The sequence below is a fragment of the Gavia stellata genome, chromosome 5 (assembly GCF_030936135.1).
Source record: "Gavia stellata isolate bGavSte3 chromosome 5, bGavSte3.hap2, whole genome shotgun sequence".
Taxonomy (NCBI): domain Eukaryota; kingdom Metazoa; phylum Chordata; class Aves; order Gaviiformes; family Gaviidae; genus Gavia; species Gavia stellata.
Window position 1 is genome coordinate 13,394,403 of NC_082598.1, and position 20,840 is coordinate 13,415,242.

General features: G+C 36.0%; 1 protein-coding gene across 2 annotated transcripts in view; it reads right to left on the bottom strand.

The window, feature by feature from the left end:
* The window catches only part of KIAA0232 (KIAA0232 ortholog), a 68,897-nt gene that overhangs the window by 22,877 nt on the left and 25,180 nt on the right, over positions 1-20,840 (bottom strand). The window contains exon 3 of one of the 2 annotated variants that reach the window (XM_059817420.1): positions 11,405-11,542. In XM_059817420.1, the coding sequence (XP_059673403.1) occupies positions 11,405-11,542 (138 nt within the window). Of the gene's footprint in view, positions 1-11,404; positions 11,543-20,840 lie in introns of those variants that run through there. The other variant, XM_059817421.1, reaches the window with a different exon arrangement.

The following is a 20,840-nucleotide window of genomic DNA, read 5'->3' on the forward strand; positions in this document are numbered from 1 at the left end:
TGTGCAGAATGCCAAGTCTCTAGAGACCACTTGCTCAACCTCCTACTGCAGTATATAAAAACAAGCTGCAGACTTAACGTAACAAATGCCTCAGCAATTATTTCATATATGAGATTTAGTTACTGTCTTTTTTCATTGTTTAAGTTAATGCATTGTGGAAGTGGGGTTGCTGCAACTACAAAGTAAGATATTCCAGGCACTGGCTTGGTTCAATAGGACACAATCATTGAAGAAAATTAGATGATTTGCCTGAAGTGCTTTGCTTATGTTCAAATTTAAAGACAGTCCCCAAATAGTTCAAATACTGCAGTACCTTAAAAACATTTTTCAAGATGGAAGTCTTAGTGCCTAATTGTGATTGCTTTTGTAATTCCAACACGAAAGGCTTAAATCTCATGATTATCTGTAAGATTATTTAAACTACCGACCCAGATTTCTACTAACCCTTTTCTCTCATTCAAAGGGCAGCACGTCGTTTTTTAAATTTGTAGTTTTCATTTTGAATAACAAAACTTCCTCCACAACAAACACATTTTATTCTGTTCTACTGTTTCCAACATATTTCTATCTCCTTCCCCTGCTTTAGCTTACGTCCAGTTCCATCAAAAGTTTTTCTTTTTGGCTTTTCATCAGCTGGCTGAAAAAAGGGAAGGATTACATAAAGGATAGGTGTTATGTTACTGGCATAAGAGTGACTGTGCTAACAGCTAAATTAAGCTTCTGAACTCACCCAGCATGAAAAAGAACAGTCAATGTGATCACTGGAGTTATAGGACTAATAGCCTGTGTCTTGCTTACTGACCAACATGACTCTATTCAGAGCCAAATTAATGTAGTGCTGCATAATGAGGAATGAAAGCAATTAAAAAAACCAAGCATAGCTCACACACATTTTTATATATATATATGTAAAAATGTTGGTGGGGGTTTTTTTGTTGGTTTGGGGTTTTTGTTTGGGGTTCTTTTTGTTTGTTTGGGGTTTTTTTGTTTGTTTGTTTGGGGGTTTTTTGTGGGGTTTTTTTTTGTTGTTTTGTTGGGGGTTTTTTGGTTTTTGGGGTTTTTTTTGGTGTGATTTTTTTGGGTTTTTTGTGGTTTTTTTGTTTGTTTGTTTGTTTTTTTAACACACACACACACATATATATGTAATGTCAAATCTTAAATCAAAGATCTTTTTAAACATGCTCTACTTCAGAAGTAGAGCAGTCAGAAATGACAAGTAGTAACTCATTAGCTTAAAACAACCCAATTGCTTTTGTACGTATGTTCACACCCCTGTATAGATGCAGGAAATGTTCCCGGAAGATATTAAATCTATAAATTTAGTTACTTCTGAAATATTTTTATAAATTTAAAATAATCAGTTTACTTAATTGCAAACCATGGAAACAAAACAATATTATGTACACCAAATTCAAATCCACTAAAAACTGTTGCCTATGTTAACAGTGGACCCTGACTTCTATGTTCTGAGAGTTTTTAGTAAGAAGCTGTGAAACATTAGCTCCTCTCAGATTCTTGATGAATCACTTTAATTCTTGTTGAAATTCATCTCTGCTAGTAGGTTACTTCTGAACGTTGCGAACAAGCACTGTGCAGTCACCGTGCAGGACTGAATTCGATCACAAATGCTCATGCACCACTATTATTTAACGTAGTTATTCTATGGAACTAAGGATAGCATTGGTCAGCAAAATTTTTTGTTTTCACTGATCTTTCAGCCCTTCCCATCAACCAGTAACGATGTCTAGTTATGGCTCTTGTACTTCCATCCAAAAAAATGCCATGCAAATGTATACTTTGTTCTGCAGATCTCCACATACGCAATAGCCAAAAATTCTGGACAAAACCCAAGTTGTAATGGCCAGTATTTAGAATGAGCTTTCCACTTCTGATATACCATAAATATGTACGCAGAAACTGAAAAATTCCACTAGATTATAAAACTCAAAGGGAAGGGTTATTTTGGGGGGATTTTGTTTTGGGGTTTTGTGGATTTCTTTTTTTTCCTTCTAGCCTAACATAAGTTAATAGCTTTCCTCCAGAAGCTTTGAACTGTGTAACCGTAAGTATTTACTAAGTATGGGTAGTTACTTCAGGTCTGTGAGGTATGAGGAAAGCTCTTTGTTCCTCTTTAAGATTTTTGAAAAGACAAAAGCATTACACTTCACTTTAACAATTAAAATAATCACTGATTTGCTTTTAGGTTTTTGAGAGCTTTCTAGCTTACACTTTTAAAACAAATCCTCATTTCACTTTCCGAGATACACAGCATTGTTTAGGTGGGAAAGAACCTCTGGAGATCATCTAGTCCAAACCCCTGCTGAAGCAGGATCAGCTAGAGCAGAATACAGATAGATGCTCCTTTCACAGAATACAAGTTCAAATAATCTAGAAATTAAAGAAAATCAATATATTCATAGTTTCAAATCAATTTTAACAGGTCATAGGACTCTACAGGCAGAGACGGAACTCTGACTGTAGTGTACCAGGACTGTTTTCTTGGCATGTAGCCTGTCACCAAGAGCAGGATTAGGTAGCTGTTCTATATGAATCAGCTGTTAAGCCATGTGAACTTCGTAAGGCACAAAATGTGATTCATTGCAACCACACATCTATTTCTATATTTTGTAGGATGACGAGAGCTAGATAAAAGTCTAGGTTTTCATTTTCTAACATTCTCATACAGTATAATTCATCTGGCTACAAGTACTCTCAAAAAGAGGTGCTCATGAGATAAAGACCAAAAAAAGGACTAAAAAAAAAAATCCCTAACCCCAAGATCAACACTAAATAAAGTAATGAATAAATAAATAAATAACTCCACCAAAACAGCAGGCTCCCTGGGGCGTTCAATCCAGGTAGAGTTCAAAGGAATAAAACAAGGTTCCAGTTTGCACTATGGGATTTCCCTCCAGTATAATAAGGTGGATGACACTAAGAAACATTTAGAGCATGTATTTGTACAACACCTCTTTGGCCCTTCAGTAGTGAGAACACAATTAAATCTTTATCTTTTCACTTGAATACATAATGATTTACAACAAAGACACTGGACCAGTCAGAAAACCAAATTCTATTTATTAACTTCTCTTTTGGGGCTCATCAATACTTGATCCAAAAAATCTTCAATAGACGTGTGACCTTAGAATATTGATTTCCAAGCAGACAAACTGACTGAATATCACAAAAATCCAATCTCAAGCAATGCAAGAGCAATAGATCTCCAAAAAGGAGATAAAAATACTTTCTTGCAACTCTCTTAGTCTTTTCTTCTGTACTAAAACAGCATTAGGAAATGTAAATCACATATCTAGGATCAGACTCAGATTTCAGAGCTGTAATTCACTACTTCACACCGCACAGTCTAAGAGAGGTAATAACACATTATTTACTAATGCTAAATAAAACAGGTCAACTACCAGCTCAAACTAACTTAAAATGAACACACTATCCCTAAATGTAGGTTACTAGAGCAGTTAATCTGACTTCTGTTATTTAAAACTTAATTCTTGTAGCTCCCTCCCATAGAGGGCTACATTGAGATAAAAGTTATCTGCCCAAGAGGATAATTCCTCTCTGGAAACTATTCTTCTCGATTATTATTCATCACTTATAAACAAACATGCTGACTTCAAAGCCAGAGAAGACTTACTACCTTTGTAAGCAGTGCTGCTGTGAGATTTCACTTAATCACAGTACCTCAGCTTGTGGATGCTGAGATGTTCTTATCTATATTATCAATGAAATGGAAGAAACTTTTTAAAGTGTGTTCCCACTAATTATGCAAAAGTTATTTTCTGATCAAGTGAAATGCAGAAGGCACACTTGAAATTTCCTCAGTAGGTACTCTGCCATAGTCATTGAAGTCTGCTTGTGCATATGATAAGAATTCATAATGGGCCCCAATTCAGTTTTTTGGTGAAAATTATTTTTGTACATTAAGGAATTATAATCTAATAACATTGTTCTGTGATGAAACACAAGCCGTTATTCAGGCAAGCTCTGTAACCGACTTCTCCGGCATTTTTATGGCCATCGTTGTGTATCTGAAAGATTGTGCCACCTTCTCCCTCCAAGATGTGCATATGCAAACTTTCTTTCTGTCCCAGACTTAAATGAGAAGCTCCTGGCGAGAGAATTGCCTTGCCCCATTTTGCTCCCATTATCGTTGGGAGCACACACAAGGTAAAATAACTTTCAAACATACCAAACACCTACTTTCAGCCTCCAAGACAAAATTATCTATACAATGGGAGACACTTAAATACAAGAAATAAGAGATAAGCATTAATTTACTTCTGCTGGCTTGATGTAAACTGAGAAGCAAATGCCCAAAAAGAGTTATAAAGCAACTTCTGTGTAGACTAAGCTCCCACAAAGAACCTCTCCAGTTCGATATATAATTTTTCTATATCAAGAAAACTCATACAAAAATTGAAATAAATAAAACTTTTGTCAACTTGCATTAAAGACATTATACTCAGGGTAGCAGCTTCAGTAACCTGACAAATCAGATATGTGGTACTATTAATATCTATTTAAATGCCAAAGTCATAAGGAAAAAGGAATTGATTTATTGTAATTATTTTATTCTGTGATGGTTACCTTGGCAAGACAAATTCACTTCAATTTTCTATATGGTATCTGAAGTCATAAAACACAGGCTAATATAGTTTGCCAAATTCAATACCACATAGCTTACTTAGTATACGAATGGAGAAAGAAGGAAAACTTTTTGAGCCAATGGATTTGATAAAACAGAGCCAATACAAGTTCTCTTAAACCAATACAAATTAAATTATCATAGAAAAACAGTGACTGGTTGGAAATAATAAAACCCTATGGTGCCTTCTCACAAAAGCACCTGAGTGACATCAGTCCCAGCTTGATTTTATGTTTCAAAACATACATCTTGTCTAAAATTCTTCTTAGCTCCTGAAAATTTTTAAAATCCTTTCCTAAATAATGCTGTATGTTCTAGAAACAGCTAGTATATCCCTTTCCAGAAGGCAAACTGCATACAACCCAGAAGGAAGATAATATTCACTGGTTTTGTGAAGTGTTTTGGCATTACCTGGAAAAAAATTCTGAACAATCATCCTCAGACACAGATAAATGCTTACTACTGAGCTAGTCAGGATATATGCTTCAAGAAGTATTATGGTTGCTTTGGAACCTTCATTTTTTTGCTTTAATAAATTTGGACTTTTCAAGAGCAACTTCAGCATTTCATCCTTCCGATTTGTTAAGATGGCTTTTACACAACTTGATTCATTCTTGTTATGTCCTTTATCTTTACATTAGCAGTGTTCATCCTAGCACTTCGTTACCATCCTTACAGGGCATTTTGACTAATGTTTTTCACTTATTTTTAAAAAAGTCGAAAGAATATTGGGTACTTCCTTTACACATCTCTTGTTCACGTCACTTCTAGTTACATGAAGATACGTAAGTTAAATCACTTAACAAACCATCTAATATTTAGTAGCTGATTCCTTGGTACCCCAGCGTAGTGGTCAAAGTGTATTACCTAATTAATATTGGCTTACATCAGAGAAGCAGAGAACAGCAGAAATAAACCAGTGATTAAAACTAATTTTAAATAATCTAGTTAATCTGGCATCCTACGTTAGAAGAAAAACACAGTCCCTGCACTACAGGGTCCACAAGTCCTTTTGCCTCAGTTCTTGCACATCACTATTGCCAAGTGCAAGACAGATTATCCAATAGTGCCTTGGTTTAACTGGCACACAAATACCATAATCTTTGGAGACTACAATAGTTGGCCAGAGTAACCCATCAATAAAAATACACTCAGCTCTGGAATCATAATCAATTGATTAGTTTGGCCTGATTAGGAGCTTATTTCTTCAAATAAGATTTATGTGCAGAACCGTAGAAGCTGCATGGTAAGTTTGACAGTTCTGCACTTAAAGCAAGAAAGATGACAAATGCTAAGAATTTTTCAACAGAATCTGATTTTAGACACATCTCAAATTTATGCTGAAAGCAAGGTACATTTGAGATTAAGATTACCATTTCAAATTTTTAACAACACTGTTCACTAGAGCCACACTTGTTCCTGTAAGTGCTCCCATGTGATAATACAGATATCAGAAGCGTCATATCCGCCCCTCATAATTCAAAACAAGCAAAGCCAATGCTCCAAATAACAGCACACCCACACCTGACTACATTTCAGAGGAATTACTGTTACGAAGTTCCACCAACTATGTTTCAGTATTACCTCCAAGCAGTAACCTCTTAGAACAGTGGGATGGAAGGCACTGTTTGCTTTTGTCAAATATATTAGAGCAGTGCTCTTTCAAAATTCATTACAAAGTCTATCAACCAAGACTAATTCTTACTTTTACATGTTGTACACCATTTCATGTGACAGTTAGCAGATTCTGAGAGCCTGGTTAGTTCAGAGATGGACCATATTGCCTGAACCCCATTAGGTCATGCCTTGAGAGATCAGCAGCATTAGACACCAGCAATGTCTCAGTATGTGCTGTGGAACAGCTTAGGCAAAGTGACTACCTATAGGCAGAGAAAAAAAGAGTCTGGGAGATCTGGTTTCATCAGTGCAGAAAGTAAGATACATATGAAGAAGTTTCATTTGCTCATTCTTAAAATGTCCTCATACAGTTCAGCAGAATAAAGATACACCGACTGCTTTAGCTGAAACTCTAGCACCATCTTGGGGTGGAATTTCACATGTAATCCTGCAAGGGTTCCATGAATGAACTACATTATATAGGAACTGCAATAACACAGCTGAAAACCTGCTTGCTCTATTGAGCAATGCAAGCTTTAGCAGAAAACTAGTCAGTTAAAATGTAATTAAGCTTGGATTTATTACCAATGGACAGGCAACATGACTAATTTCAATATTATTAGTAGGAAATAAACCTACTGAACAGCCTTACATGTATCAGTTTCAACAAGTAACCTCTAATTCCAATCTTGCTCAGACAGTATCCACCTTGCAAAAATACAACACAGGCAAATTTCTAAACTCTTAGTTTTTTTACTAAACTTCTGAGTCTCAAAGATACTGCTGTCTTGTTACTGACAAGTTTCATTATTCAGATCCAAAATAATTTACAGACTTTCAGAATTAGGATGCTTTAAAAAAAAAAAAGCATCTCAGAAACTATACATGAACAAACTGACCTTCTTAGTTTTAGATGTACCAGACAGGAATTAAAAAAACAACAACAAAAAAAACACTAACCAAAAAAAGTCATTTGATGCTGACAGAAACAGCTGTTTTTACTTAAAAATTGAGGCAGTAATTTCAGGATAAAATATCTTATTTTCCTCAAAGGACTTTTACATAAATACTCCCCAGTCCTGAACAGTTGGGGTTTTTTACTCAACATTTCATTAGAATGCATACGCTTACTTTGCTAGTTAATTGCAAACCAACACTTTACAATTTCTTCCACAATTCAGCGGCGTAAGAATTAAGATAAAGTCTCTATTCAAGGTCAGTATTAACAAGCTTTTTAAAATTTGAACAATTCTTCAGCACATCTCTGAACTGCTATTTATACTCCAAGTATTTCAGAAAAAATCAACTTTAGAACTGCAGTAAGAATAGCAACTGATTACTACATTAAAGTACTTGTGATAAAAGTTCTTCTCACCATCATTCTGTCTTCGTTTTCTGGCAAGTTGCAACGCACTTACATTCTCTCTGCCTCTGACTGCATCAAAAGCATCTGCAGCCAAAGATTCATACGGATATAGACAACTTGAGACAGCAAAACCACAAAAAGATAGTGTCCTCAGAACATATATCCATAAAAGGTTTGCACTCTTACATATACCAGGTAGTATCTGCCAAAATCAGGCCTCCTCTCACAAAAGCACTTAGTCCACAACATGCTTTACCACTGCAAGACACAGTGATGCAGAGTGGTCAAAAGACTGCAGCTTCCCTGACTCGTCATACTCCATAACTTAGGAGATGTTTTAGAAATAAACACCAAACTGTAAGCTTTTTGAAGTTAAATTTTTGGGTTTTGCACCATAAAATTGTAACTAGAATCTTGGATTTCTGTCTCAGTCTAGTGTTTTACATCATTACTCTTTTAAGTAAGAGACAAAAAACTGAATTCAAACAAAACTAAGCTACCAAATAAAGTACTCCCTAAGAATGAATACTATGTAAATGAAAATCCACAAAGACAAGATTTCGAAATATGTATTTCAACCATTAAATGAAAGACTGACAAAACAGTTTACTGTTATCAAGTTAATTTTCATCTAATCTATTTCATGACTACTTCTCCCCATCAAGCATCTTTTTGAAGTGATCACCCAATTTTAGGGCCTTTGATTACTGGTAGGAAGGAGGAGACAGATGGTCTGCAATTTCTCAACATGTTACTGGTTTAAGTAATTAAATATAAACACCAAAATTACGGTACCTGGATCTCAGTCATTTCCTATGAGAGTTAGAAAAGTTATTATTAACCCTCAATACCCTTTTATCCTCTGCATATTTTTCCCCCTAAAATAGATCAGGCTGCAGAATCCTAAAATGTTCATTTAATTGCCTCCCTATTCTGGGGTGGGGGGTATTTTGTTTGCGTGTGTGTACACATACATGTGTGCATATATACTCTCTCTACAGACACATACAGGGTAAACATTCTAACCATTTCACTTAAATACAATTTTATTTAAATATAGTTAAGTTTAAATATACTAAGACTTCTTTTGATTACTCCCAATAATGGAGCTACCTCAACCTTGCTTGCTTTCCCAATGCTAAGGTTGAAAGAAGAGGTTAGGCTGGAAGAGCAAGTGTTCCACACCTGCGTGAGGATATTGGTATTTCCGTGTCCATCTACTTTGAAAAAAACAAACACAGAAGAATAGCAAAACTATAAGCAAGTTCCACAACTGCCCATGTGGACTACTGCCAGACCCCTTGCAAGAAGAAAAACCTATGAGAACAAAGCTGCTAGCGGACATATTTGTGAAGATCCTAATGAACACATCCAACTTCTACCTATCTGACAAAAAAATAAAAAACCTCACTACAGGTAAACATTTTCAGATAATTCAGAAAACAATTCAAGTGGCATTGGGAAAAAAGTATTTATTTGTATCTCAACAGTTTTTATAAACGCACCTCACTCACACACCACTAATCATCAATTTTGGCTACAGTTAACAGACTATTTTTATCTTTTTGTAGAGAAGAACATGAACATTACATGAAGCAGCTTGAATGCCTCAGCAGAAATAGTATTTTAACATTATGTTTCACAGTCCAAAAAACTTGTGTTATTTCCCATCAGATTAGCACACAAACGTAAGTACAGAAACCAGCCAACATAGCAAATGTGTTTGAAAAGCAGAAAGAAAAGATACCTTACAAGTTACTTTAAAATATCACTAGCATCAAAGCAGGATCACCCTTCCCCCCAACTTCAGGGTAAAAAAAAAAAAAAAAAAAAAATCTGTATTTCTTACACAATACACATGTCAAACTACCTACAGAACAACTTTAAGTAACAACTTTTTTTTTTTAAAGGTTCTACCCTGTGTTTGAAAATACATTTTAAAAAATTATGACCTGCAATTTTGTTAAAGACAACAGATGTGCAAGCTTAATTGTCTGAACATGTAACAGAAGTCAAAATAGCCCTGAAATAACACAAGTCTACAGGTTAATGTAATTATAGGTTAATGTTGAACAATAAAAATCTGACAAGGTGGCAGGAATCAAAGGAGGAAGTTACTTGTTCAACCTTTCAGATCACACATCTTTATATTCTTTCAAAACCCTAGTTGAAGGGTTTCTTCCCTTCTTCTGTTTCAGATTATACGAACTTTCAAGTGGAGGCAGACCAGGGATTATTAATAAATTTACCTCCTTCCTTTTTCTTTTCAATTAGATTTCTCTATATAAAATAAATTTGTCTTTAAGTGATGCTCCTTGATTTTCAGCTATGTGAAGATGCATCAAAAGAGTAATTTCTAAAGCTAAAAATCAATCATCAGTATTCCTGTAGTCCATGTATGAGACTACTACTTTTTGTTGTTCATAAAATTAGTATACAAAGATAGTTATATCCTCAAGAAAGACATTACTTGTTGCAATTATTTCTTCATATTTGCTTCATATTTAAATTAACTTTTATGGTAGTCAGAGTGCTGACCTCAATATTCTGTAACTATGAGAGCAGAGCAAATTACCAACAAAATTATATTTTGCATCACTTTGTTAGGATAATAAGTAATGGGAAAATGGGAGTTCAGAAATCTCACAATTAGTCAATTAGCACTTCAGTAACTGAACAAATGCTCAAGTAGCTTCACAAACAGTAAGCCAGTATAAGATGGCAATGCTGCTGAAGGTGGTGGGAATAACCACACAACTCAACCCCACTTCCTTCAGTATTCTTGGCCACATACCTTCCTCACTCTTGCTGGCACAAGTGTCTGTACTACAAATCTGACCAGGAAACCTCTATGAGTTAACATTTCCTCCACCCCAACCAGGTTAATCTCAGGAAACTGATTCACTTTTCCAATCCAGTTCTCTACACAACCACACAAATGCTTGCCCAAGCACAAACTGTGACTAGGAAGCTGTATGGAGCAATAACACAACCAGGTTGCATAGGCGGGGTAGAGTTTCTTCTTACAGTAGTGACAGATCAAAGTATTTGTAGTTCTGTAAACTAAAAGATAGACTTTCTCATTTCTGCTGTCTGAAAAATCTCCCTGGAGAGCTTTCATTGACCTGTGCTACAGATTATTTTTTCTATTTAAACGTTTCCTTCAACAGTCTCTCCCTTTCTCCACTCTTCCATTGAGCTACATGATATCTGCTGCCTCTGGTATCTTCCTTCAAGCTGTTGCCTTCACCTCTCCTCACCTTCTCCAGTCAGTGCACTTCAACTCCACTTCCACTAAATGATGTAATCTGAAACTGAACACTTGCTAAATTGCATTTCGTTTAGCAATTCTGGATTACAGATACAGCATGCACAAATCAAGATGGCTTTCTGCCCCAATATTTCATTCCTTGCTGCTCACATACAAAGTAAATTTAGAATTTTAAGAAATATCTTCACGTAAAGCTTTGCAGTATTTTCAACACAAACCGGTGCATTGCAACGGTCCCTGACAAGAATAGGTGAGGGCTTACAGGAAGGAAAGCATGACACTACATAGTACAGAATCTTTTGTGAAATCCTACTGCCATACACAGATTTCATAATTTCCTAAAGAAAAATACAGAACTCTCAGACAACTCTTGGGGAAATTGCATTTTAAGTAGTCACAAATCAACAGATAAGCATCACAAGCTAAATATATCTAACACAAAGAAGGGCATAAAGCCTTAAGCATCTATTAAATAGTCCAAACTTACTTCATCAGAAGCAGAGCGAAGACACTGGACAGCAGCCTGTTTTTTCATTTCCTCTAGTGTTAGATCAGAGCACTTTTTCTTACTCTTTCCCCATTTCTTGTAAGCTCCCTTTTCCCAGCCCAGGAAGATGTCATTCTCCTAAAATCAAAATAAAGAAATTACATTATTTAAAATACATTAATATCTCAGTACTATAGCAGAACAGGACTACAATTAACATACTGTTCAAAATAAAAACAACCTCATCCTATCTACTAAAAACTACTTTTTGCCAAATTAAAGCTTAGTTTGATTACAGAAAACCTGCACTTACTATTCAGAAAAGCACATCTATTTTCCACAGGACATGGAGGCTACTCACACTTCACTACAATATTTTCCAATTGCAAAGCATATCCATAAAGATCATTTTATGGCCAACTTATGGTTTCATGTATTACTGTAATTTACACAAAATATGTTAGAGAGTTTCACTGGTCTCTGAAACAATAGGGATGAAAAGCAAGTAGTTCAGAGTTAGTATTAAACTTAAGAGAAAGCTAAACAAGCCAAAAAGAAGAAAATGCAATGTTAGATCCCAAAGGCTTCAACTCAAGTCTCACAATGAACATCATTATGACTAGAAATAGCAGCGGCTATCTGAAAATGAACCTGAACTAATTTTAGAAGAAAATTAGATGCTGGGGGGGTTGAGTTCCCATACAGGTAAGAACTTTTAATTATGAACAATAAAATCACAGAAGAATGCTAGTGTATTATATGTAATCATCTGAAGATACATAGCATCCATTTTATATTGCTTTTCAGAATTCACAACATTTATTATCAGACTTGCTTATTCTTCACTGTCCATTCACATATATACACGTGATTTCCCATGTTCGTCTCAAAGAAATATTTTGGCTACCAGGAAAATAATCTTTAATGTCTTTTAACATACACCATTCTAAATCATCTTCTTCAGAGATACACAAACACCTGATGCTTTTCAACACACCTGTTTCAACCTTTTCAACATTCCTGTTACTGCTTCTAATGAAATCCAGGCTAAGGCCTACCCTCATTTAAAACAACTCCCAATTCCCCATGGCTTCCAAATGAAGTAAAACCAAGTTGTCAGTGAAACTAATTGTCTCTGTGCAATCAAAGAATAAGATAGGGAAAAAAAGGGGATGGAGAGGGACCAATCACCTTCAGAAGCAGCCATTGAAATGGCTGCCGTTCATGATTTTATATGACCGAGTCCTTCAGGGAAGATTAGAGCAATTTGTTGAATTTATTTCTTAAAGTCTTATTTGATCACCAAAACTGGAGAAGTGGATCTAGTTCTGAAAAAAACAAAAAGCTACCTAAAAGCTAACTCTGTTTTTCCTTATACTTGTGCAAGATGCCAGTGGTTCATTTAAAACAAGAAATTTGAACAGGCTACTGTTCTGTTATTAGAAGGACTAACAGAAATAATAGAAAAAAATAAGAAAAACAAAATCCTCAGAAAATCGGTTCAATAGACTGTGCACATGTACACTCCATTTTTTAAAAATAAATTCATAAGTCTTTTCCAAAATTGTAGTTTATATATTTCTTTATACACAATGAGGCTATAGAGCACTCTAACTCTTCCCAATATACACATGAAAGTACACAAACAGATGAGACCCACCTACCTACCCCCTCAACAGCTTCCAAAGCCTGTCCTGCTCATCCACATGGGCACAATTACAAATGAAAAAATACATACCACTTGCAATATGCTACTCAAAATGAAAATCCAGGCACACCAGCAAATGTGCACTGAGTTAACTCCATTTATTATGCTTTTAGGTGAAAAGTTGATTAAGGCAACACCTACACTAGGAAAACGTTACCAAAATGCTATATATGAAAGTACTCTGCCAACAAAGCTTTGCTTTGCACTGGTACATTAAAGCTAACCTCCTGAAGAGTAGCTTTACTAGCCATATATGCTAGCAGACTGTCAGCAGAGCAGCAAGAACCTTCATGCTTACAGAAATTTATAAAGCATTTCATTCAGTTCTCCAGACACACAATTTGAATGATATCTGACACCTGTCTACAAACTTTGACACTTTTCAATTTTTAAAAATTTAATCTTTGCAACAAATACCCAATTTTTTAAATGGGGGAAAGGAGGCTAAATGGAATTCTCTCTCAGGCATCCACCATAGAGCTGCATGTATCATGGTCTCATCCCTCCTTCCAGAGTTAGCACGTTGTTCGTGCACTCTGGGAACAACATGGCTCATCTTGTAGGATGCAGCGATTGATGACAGAACTCCAGTAGAATCCTCTCCTCCTTTCTACCTCTTTAGCCAATACACAGAAGATTTGTTTCTGAACATACAGTTTTCAGTCACACCTGGCTGCCAGTGCTTTACACCGCCACTTTAAGTTTTATAGGGAAAAAAGCCTGTTGAAAACTTGAGTTTTTGAATTTTTTTTCCTGGACAAACTTGCTAATTTTTTAGCCTCAGCTTTTACAGGGTTAGCAAACACCATAGATTACAGCTATTCCACATTAAATTTTGAAGTTTAAAATCCTCATGTAAACTATACTATTTATCAGCACTATATATATGTATTTGATATAGCCTAAATTTATTGAGGACCTTGCACTTTCTGCACACAAATCAAACACCACACACATAAACCACTACAGAACAGTGAAGAAAAAAAAGTCCTTACACATAATACTTGTGTTATAATTTATCAGAACCACTCTGATACAAAAAAAAAAAAAAAGACTTTACAGTAGAAAGGATAAGAAACAAGAAAATGTCATACTGCCTAGAGACTGAGTTTGTAGAACTAGAACTTGTCGTGTGACACACAAACCGACTGGCATTCTGCTTTTATGATGACTAAATTGATAAAGAAAAAGACAATCCAGCAGTTTCAAATGGTTTAAATTAATCTCTTGCTTTTTTCCCCCGCCTTTTTTTTTTTTCTTTGTCTCCAGTGGTCAGGAGCCCATTAGTAGGTTTACTCCTTAGACTGGAAAATATGAAGTCCATGACAAACAGGAAAGAAAGCAGTTCAACAAAACAGCCCGTATGCATGAAGGCAAGTAAACGACTTACTTCACATGGAAAGAATCACTAAGGGCTTCTGTTATCTTCAGCTACTAGATGCCTTCATTTACCTTTGTTTCCTAACAGAACTAGAGATCATATGATAATGCTTATTTTAATGCAAGAGCTCTACCAAAACTTTGAATCTTTACAATTCTGTTCAGTGGTCACTGAACGTTTCATTAAAGCAACGCCACCCCAAACTTACAGATTTAGAAAGTGTGCATACACACAGGAGAAAATCTGAAATTTAGCTTACGAAATTCTAATACAGACTACCACTACTTAAATTTTTAAGGGACAACCACCCAATATTAAATAAATATCAACAGGAAGCTGAGGCCATCTGGATATTGGAAAAATTCAAGTTTGAATATCTAAACTGCTATTTAAACATCTATTCTTCAAGTCCTACTGTACCTACCTATTACATAACTAGATAATTTCATATTAGAGATTTTTTATTGTAAAGACACTGAAAGTGCAAAGTTTCATGACAATAACTTAAGAACCATAAACATGGCTAAAAAAGTCTTGGTAAAGTATCTGTATTCTTTATGCTAATGCTACCTCAAGAAAACCAGTATTTGGAGTGCTTAATTCAACCCTGAACTAACATACAGGTGCAAATTTTAGAAACAGATTTCTGAATTGTTTCTCCTGCTCAACTATGCAAAAGCAGCAATTCCACTGCTTCCTTCCACCCTACCAAGAAATTGGAGAAGCAAAAGAAAAGCAAGTTTGGTAGTGATTCTTTTTACTTTCATTTGTTGTAAAGACAATAGAGAAATATCTACTATCAGTAAGAGAACAAACGTGACACCTTGTGATAAGATTGAAAGAAAATTGTTTTGAAGCTCATAGTCTACATAAATGCAAAATCAGTGCTAAAACATGCTTCAAGAATCTTGCAGGAACTACTCATATTTCATAAAAGCTGGAGTCAAGTTCACTGATGCAGAAACACTAGAGGAGACTCAAGGTCCCAGTTTCTATTCAGGTAAGTAAACAGGCTTAAATTTTGCCTTATCAGCAGAACACACAGGAAAGGAATCAGATTTAATAGCCTGACCAACAAACTCCCCAAATGGGGAAATCAAATCAGCAGAAAAACATGTTGTAAAAAGTTCAGATTTTTTTTTTCTTAAAGTATATTCAGGGAAACTGATTCCCTAAGATTCTCCCTGTGTAAATGCACTACAGATTGAATTAGATACACACTAAGATCAACAAATATGATGTATCTCAAATTCCCAGATAATGTATTGAACAGCCATAATTATCTATGTGGTCCACATTTCTATTTTTAAATTATACAGAAGACACTTAGGGGCAAGAATTTCCATTCTCTTAGAGGAGAGACTAAAATACTGAGTTAAAAAAAGTTCTGATTCAGAGAATTTTGAAGAACTCCTCTTTTTTGAGCATTTTAATTTCAGCACAAACCAGTTACTATTCAAGCATCTTACCAGCCTGGAATTTTTTGCTATCGTAAAAGTTATTGCTGGCCAGTCAAAATGCACTGCGTCAACAGCAAGTTCCAGTAGCAAGTTCATACAAAAAGTAAGAAGCATTCAACATCATAATTTCTCAAATACAAAATAGTCACACACATGGAGTCTCTCCCTTCAAGAATCCAACTCAAAGAATACGATCAAAACAAGTAACCCAAACATCCAGACAGGAGGATCATCTAATGTGAAAAGGAATTCCCAAAATTGTTATGGTATGCAAGCCGAGTCCTGCAAGATTGAGTAACATATGTGAACAATTTTTCCTTCTTAATTCTCAGTTAATAGAATAAGAAATATCTCCAAGGAAGGGGAAAAAAATTACTCACAGGTTTTTTTTTTAAAGGGGCAAACATTTGCCAAAGACTCAGCAGAACAGTTGATCAGTATTTTTTCCACGAATAGTTCAGAGTTGTATGTCTACTGAATGGCTGGCCAGTTCCTGTCCAGCTCAGTACATAAAGATTAAGTTTTGTTTACCTGTTCCAAGCTGGGGCATTAGTCTGCGGACTCCTCTACCAAGCTGTAGGAGAAACCTTTCTTACAAAACTATTTTAAAGATGCTCAAATGCCATTAAAATAGATCATCAAATTACTGGACAGGCCAAAGGTAAAAACAGAACGAATGCTCATATGGACAGAGTAAACAGTGAATGCATATGTCATCGTTCCTTAGAAAGCAGCTCAAAAACAGGAAAAGACACATCACCCAAAACAACTGCTATACCAAGGTAATGGATTGTACAAGACACCACAAACACCAAAATGCTTTGATAGAACTACAGAATTTGCAGATCTTTACTCTGCCTATGGGACAGAATAGTCTCAACTCAAGCCAGTACTATTCTCCAAAGGCTTGCACATTCTCTGTCTCCACAAACACACCCAAAAGAATTCCTAAATATCAACACGCAGTCCACAAAATGTCCCTGCTAAAGTATATCATCAGTATATCTTAAGTCAGTGACTGCTACCAAGGTTTGTAGTGAATAAATGAAAACAAGGCCTATGTTATCTGATGTAATGAAAACCCAGGTAGTCCAGCAGTCCTGGTCTCTTCTGATAGCAACAGTTTTTACAACATTGATGTTTAATTAAATCAAATGTTTGCGTAGACAGGTATGAACCATTGTGCACTGCGAGAAAGCTTTTCCAAAAACTTATTCAAAGAAGTCCAAAAATCAACTCTTGAGATGTTTGGATAGGCATGGAATGGAAGAAAATAGACATAAATTATATCCAAAATGGATTAGGTGCTCATTACCTCTAGCAGGATCTCATAATGGAGAATTTGGGGAAACTGCAACAGATTACACGTGTATTTCACCTTTAAGATTATTCAGGAAGGAGACTGTATAAATACCTTCCTTCCCCTAAACTGAGATTCAAGAAAAACTCTCGAGCATGACTTAGAGCCACAGGGTTATATATCTTCTCATAATTGCTTTTGCAAAAATTTTAAGAGACATTGCATCTCATTATAATTAATAAAATGGTCTAATGGGCCAGGATCTGCTCAGACATTCCTCACAGGCTGCCTCTGACTGAAACAAAGATAACAAGATAATACATATGCAAGACAATTCAGAAGAAAACATGAGAACAGTGGCACAAACTCAGATTATGTTCTCCAAAAGACATGCAAAAAGAGGTTCAGCAGACAAGCAGACTTTCAGAGAGCAGCAAAAGTTTTCACCATGTCAAAAGCCATGCTACAACAGAATGGAGAGGACTGGAAAACATTCTTTAATATTAGATAATTACTGCAAACCCAAGTATTACCAGGGCAAGAATTCATCTTACTCTTTGTGAAAAGCCAGAGAACCATCGAGCCGCTACAGTCACCTCTCTCCTGCTTGCTGTAACTGGAACATTAAATCCTATGCAGCTGGACTGTAACAGAACAGCTGATAATATATCGGACCACATCACAGACTGCTATGACTTCAAGGTCCTCAAGGCATTCAGCACTGAGGATTCCACTATTTGCAGGCAGGGAAGAACTTTACCTATCGAAATGAATCAATCCGAGTATAAAATCCTGTAAATCGAGTTTCTGTCAATTACAAACTCTTGCTTATAATTCTACCAACTTGAAAGGGTAGTCTATGTGTTGTTCACTAATTAGAAGTTACTCTAAGCTGAAACCAAGCAGAAGAAATTTGATCACACCCACTCCCAAGAGCGAGAGAACATGTAAATTCTGCATCTGTTGAAATCCTATGTTTGTTAAGCAGGCTGCCTTTAGAGTTTTCCCATTAAAGTAAAAGCTGAAAAGAAAATTTAGCAAGGCCATAGCTACAGCTATAAAGACATCATTTTACTTGCACATCTTACCTACATGGCAGAAAACAAAGCCAAGAACTGAACAGAAACTGCCACTACAGAGTCCAGGGACGTGTTATGACTGGAGAAGTTATTTCACAGCATTTATGGTTGCTCTCTTAGACTTAGGAATAAAGTTGTGTGGCAAGCATCACAGACCACCGTAATCACATGATTTCAGAGCATATAGGCAGTGCACACCTATGCTTGGAGGCGTGTGGAGAGTGTACTGTCACGCAATGGTCTACTGTACAAAGCACACTAAGGAGGTATCTCAGCTAGCTCCAGAATCCGAAACTGTGCAATAATATCAGCACAGAGATGGCTGCAAATAAATCCTGATTGTTAGGAGGACTAACCAGCCTAGCACTTGAGCTTATATCTCTGCTTTGCATTATGTAAGCCTTTGTGGGAATACATTAGTAGTCATAACACTAAAAAAGTGATTCTGTTATTCTTTTTGCGTGATGGTGAGAGAAACACCATAACTAAGCATTTGATGCTATTTAGAAAGTCACAAAGGTAATGTAGTACTGTTTTAAAAGATAGCTTTGATTACTCAGAGCAGAAGCTAATGATAACATTTTAACTACATTAAAAAGATGTGCCTACTTCAGTAGGATAGTACGTAAGATAGGCACCACAGAGCCTACCTAAGCTTGATGTCCTGAAATGGATAATTCACATATTGGAACAGACATGTTTGCAAAGGAACAAGCATTTCAAAGAAATGAGCATTTCAACATGATCACTCACACTGGTACAAAGGCAGAAGACAGTTTGAAAGAAAAATTTCTCAGATAAGCATTTATTCTCAAGGACTGTGGTTTTCTTCTGCACTAATGTGTCAGCTGAAGCTGACTACCCTGAAACCTGTACAGTTTGCACAAATACAGTGACCCTGAGAGCCTACTGCTGAGCTCCAATCCCTGCCACCACAATTCCTATCCCTAAAATGGAATAAAAAATACAAATGCATAGTCCATGACACTCCAAATCTACCCCACATCTAACAGTCACCAAGACAGACATACAGAACAGAGCAGTTATCTCATAATTAACAAATAAAATGCCAAAAAAAAGAAGGGAAAGAAAAGACAGAATAAGCCTCACAGAGACACTGCACCAGTACGAACTTGAGTTGCATCGGTCACAACCATTATGTGAGCTTTGGCTGGAAGATCTCATACTGACAGCACTTGCAAGGGAACCCAACTGAAACGACTTCAGCACCTGCGATAGGTGCAGCTGTTCCTCACAAACCCAACTACAGGTGCTTTCACAGGACAAAGCTCATTGCACTGGGGCAATCATTGCACTGGGGGAATCACAAGATGAAAAACAAGAGGCCCTAACCTGCTGCACACACAGCAGTTCAGAGAGGATACCTGGGAGTTTTCTGAGGCATGTGCCTTTACAGTAAAGCCATTTCGGTCATCTTCCACTGCTTAATTGAAGACGAATCCACATCCCCGCAATTTTTCTCACCAAGTTAATACTGTATACAAAAGATTTCTTTTCTAAATTTTAAATATGACAGTGTGAGTTACATAGTCCTCAGCTAGTCACTCCTGAAAGGGCGGGAGGAGAGCACAGCTAAGTTTTCTTCTATGAACTTTTTAACTTAGTTGTCTGAGCTTTACAAAAGTTAAACTATTTTCTATTAATAAATAAGCTTTATGGGCATATTAACTTAAGGATATAGTACTGTTTCCAAAATATGATAAATCTGCTCTTTCTTCAGTTTACATGTTTATGTATGTGAAAAAGAGGGTGTTTATTCCCAACCCTATAAACATGTATGCATTTGAACACTCTAAGGACTTCAAATTAATTATATCAAAAAGTACAGGCAAAAGGCTTGGTCTCACAGTTCCCTTGCCTACCTAACTATTCTTTTCTTCACACACAAATTTTCACAGCTTGAACTTTACATACTTAGTTTGGGTAATGATTAAAAAACTAAGGTCAGAAAATCTTAAAAATGTTCCTACAGGAATACTGCACAGCGTAATAAGCAGTAACACAATGACAAACTAAACTGAAAATGTTTTGCATTCAAGACATTTACCTCTACATGTTGCTGGTGAACTTTGAAACTTAATGACATGTGTGCCACAATCACACAGCATTACTCTACTATAACTGAACTATACTCTGCGTATTTTAATGCATGAAAAAAAATTGGGTTTGAATGACCCACAGTTATTTCTTAGGGATGATAAAAGAGCAGTTGGATTTATACTAGAACCTGCATTGTCATCTTTTGTTAAATACGCATACCAGCCAGATTAACATTTAATACAGGTTTAGTGTAGCACAGAGGACCAAATCCGCATTTCTTCTCCTGTCTTTAGGTTATGGAGGAGATACTTCAAAACAAAAACACAACAAAACACATCCTCTTCCCCCTAAAATATACATGTGAAAAACTAAATATCCATTATTAGAATGTAAATCTAGGTTATCAGGTCCCTCTATTGGGTTAATGTGAGATGCCAGGGAAAACAA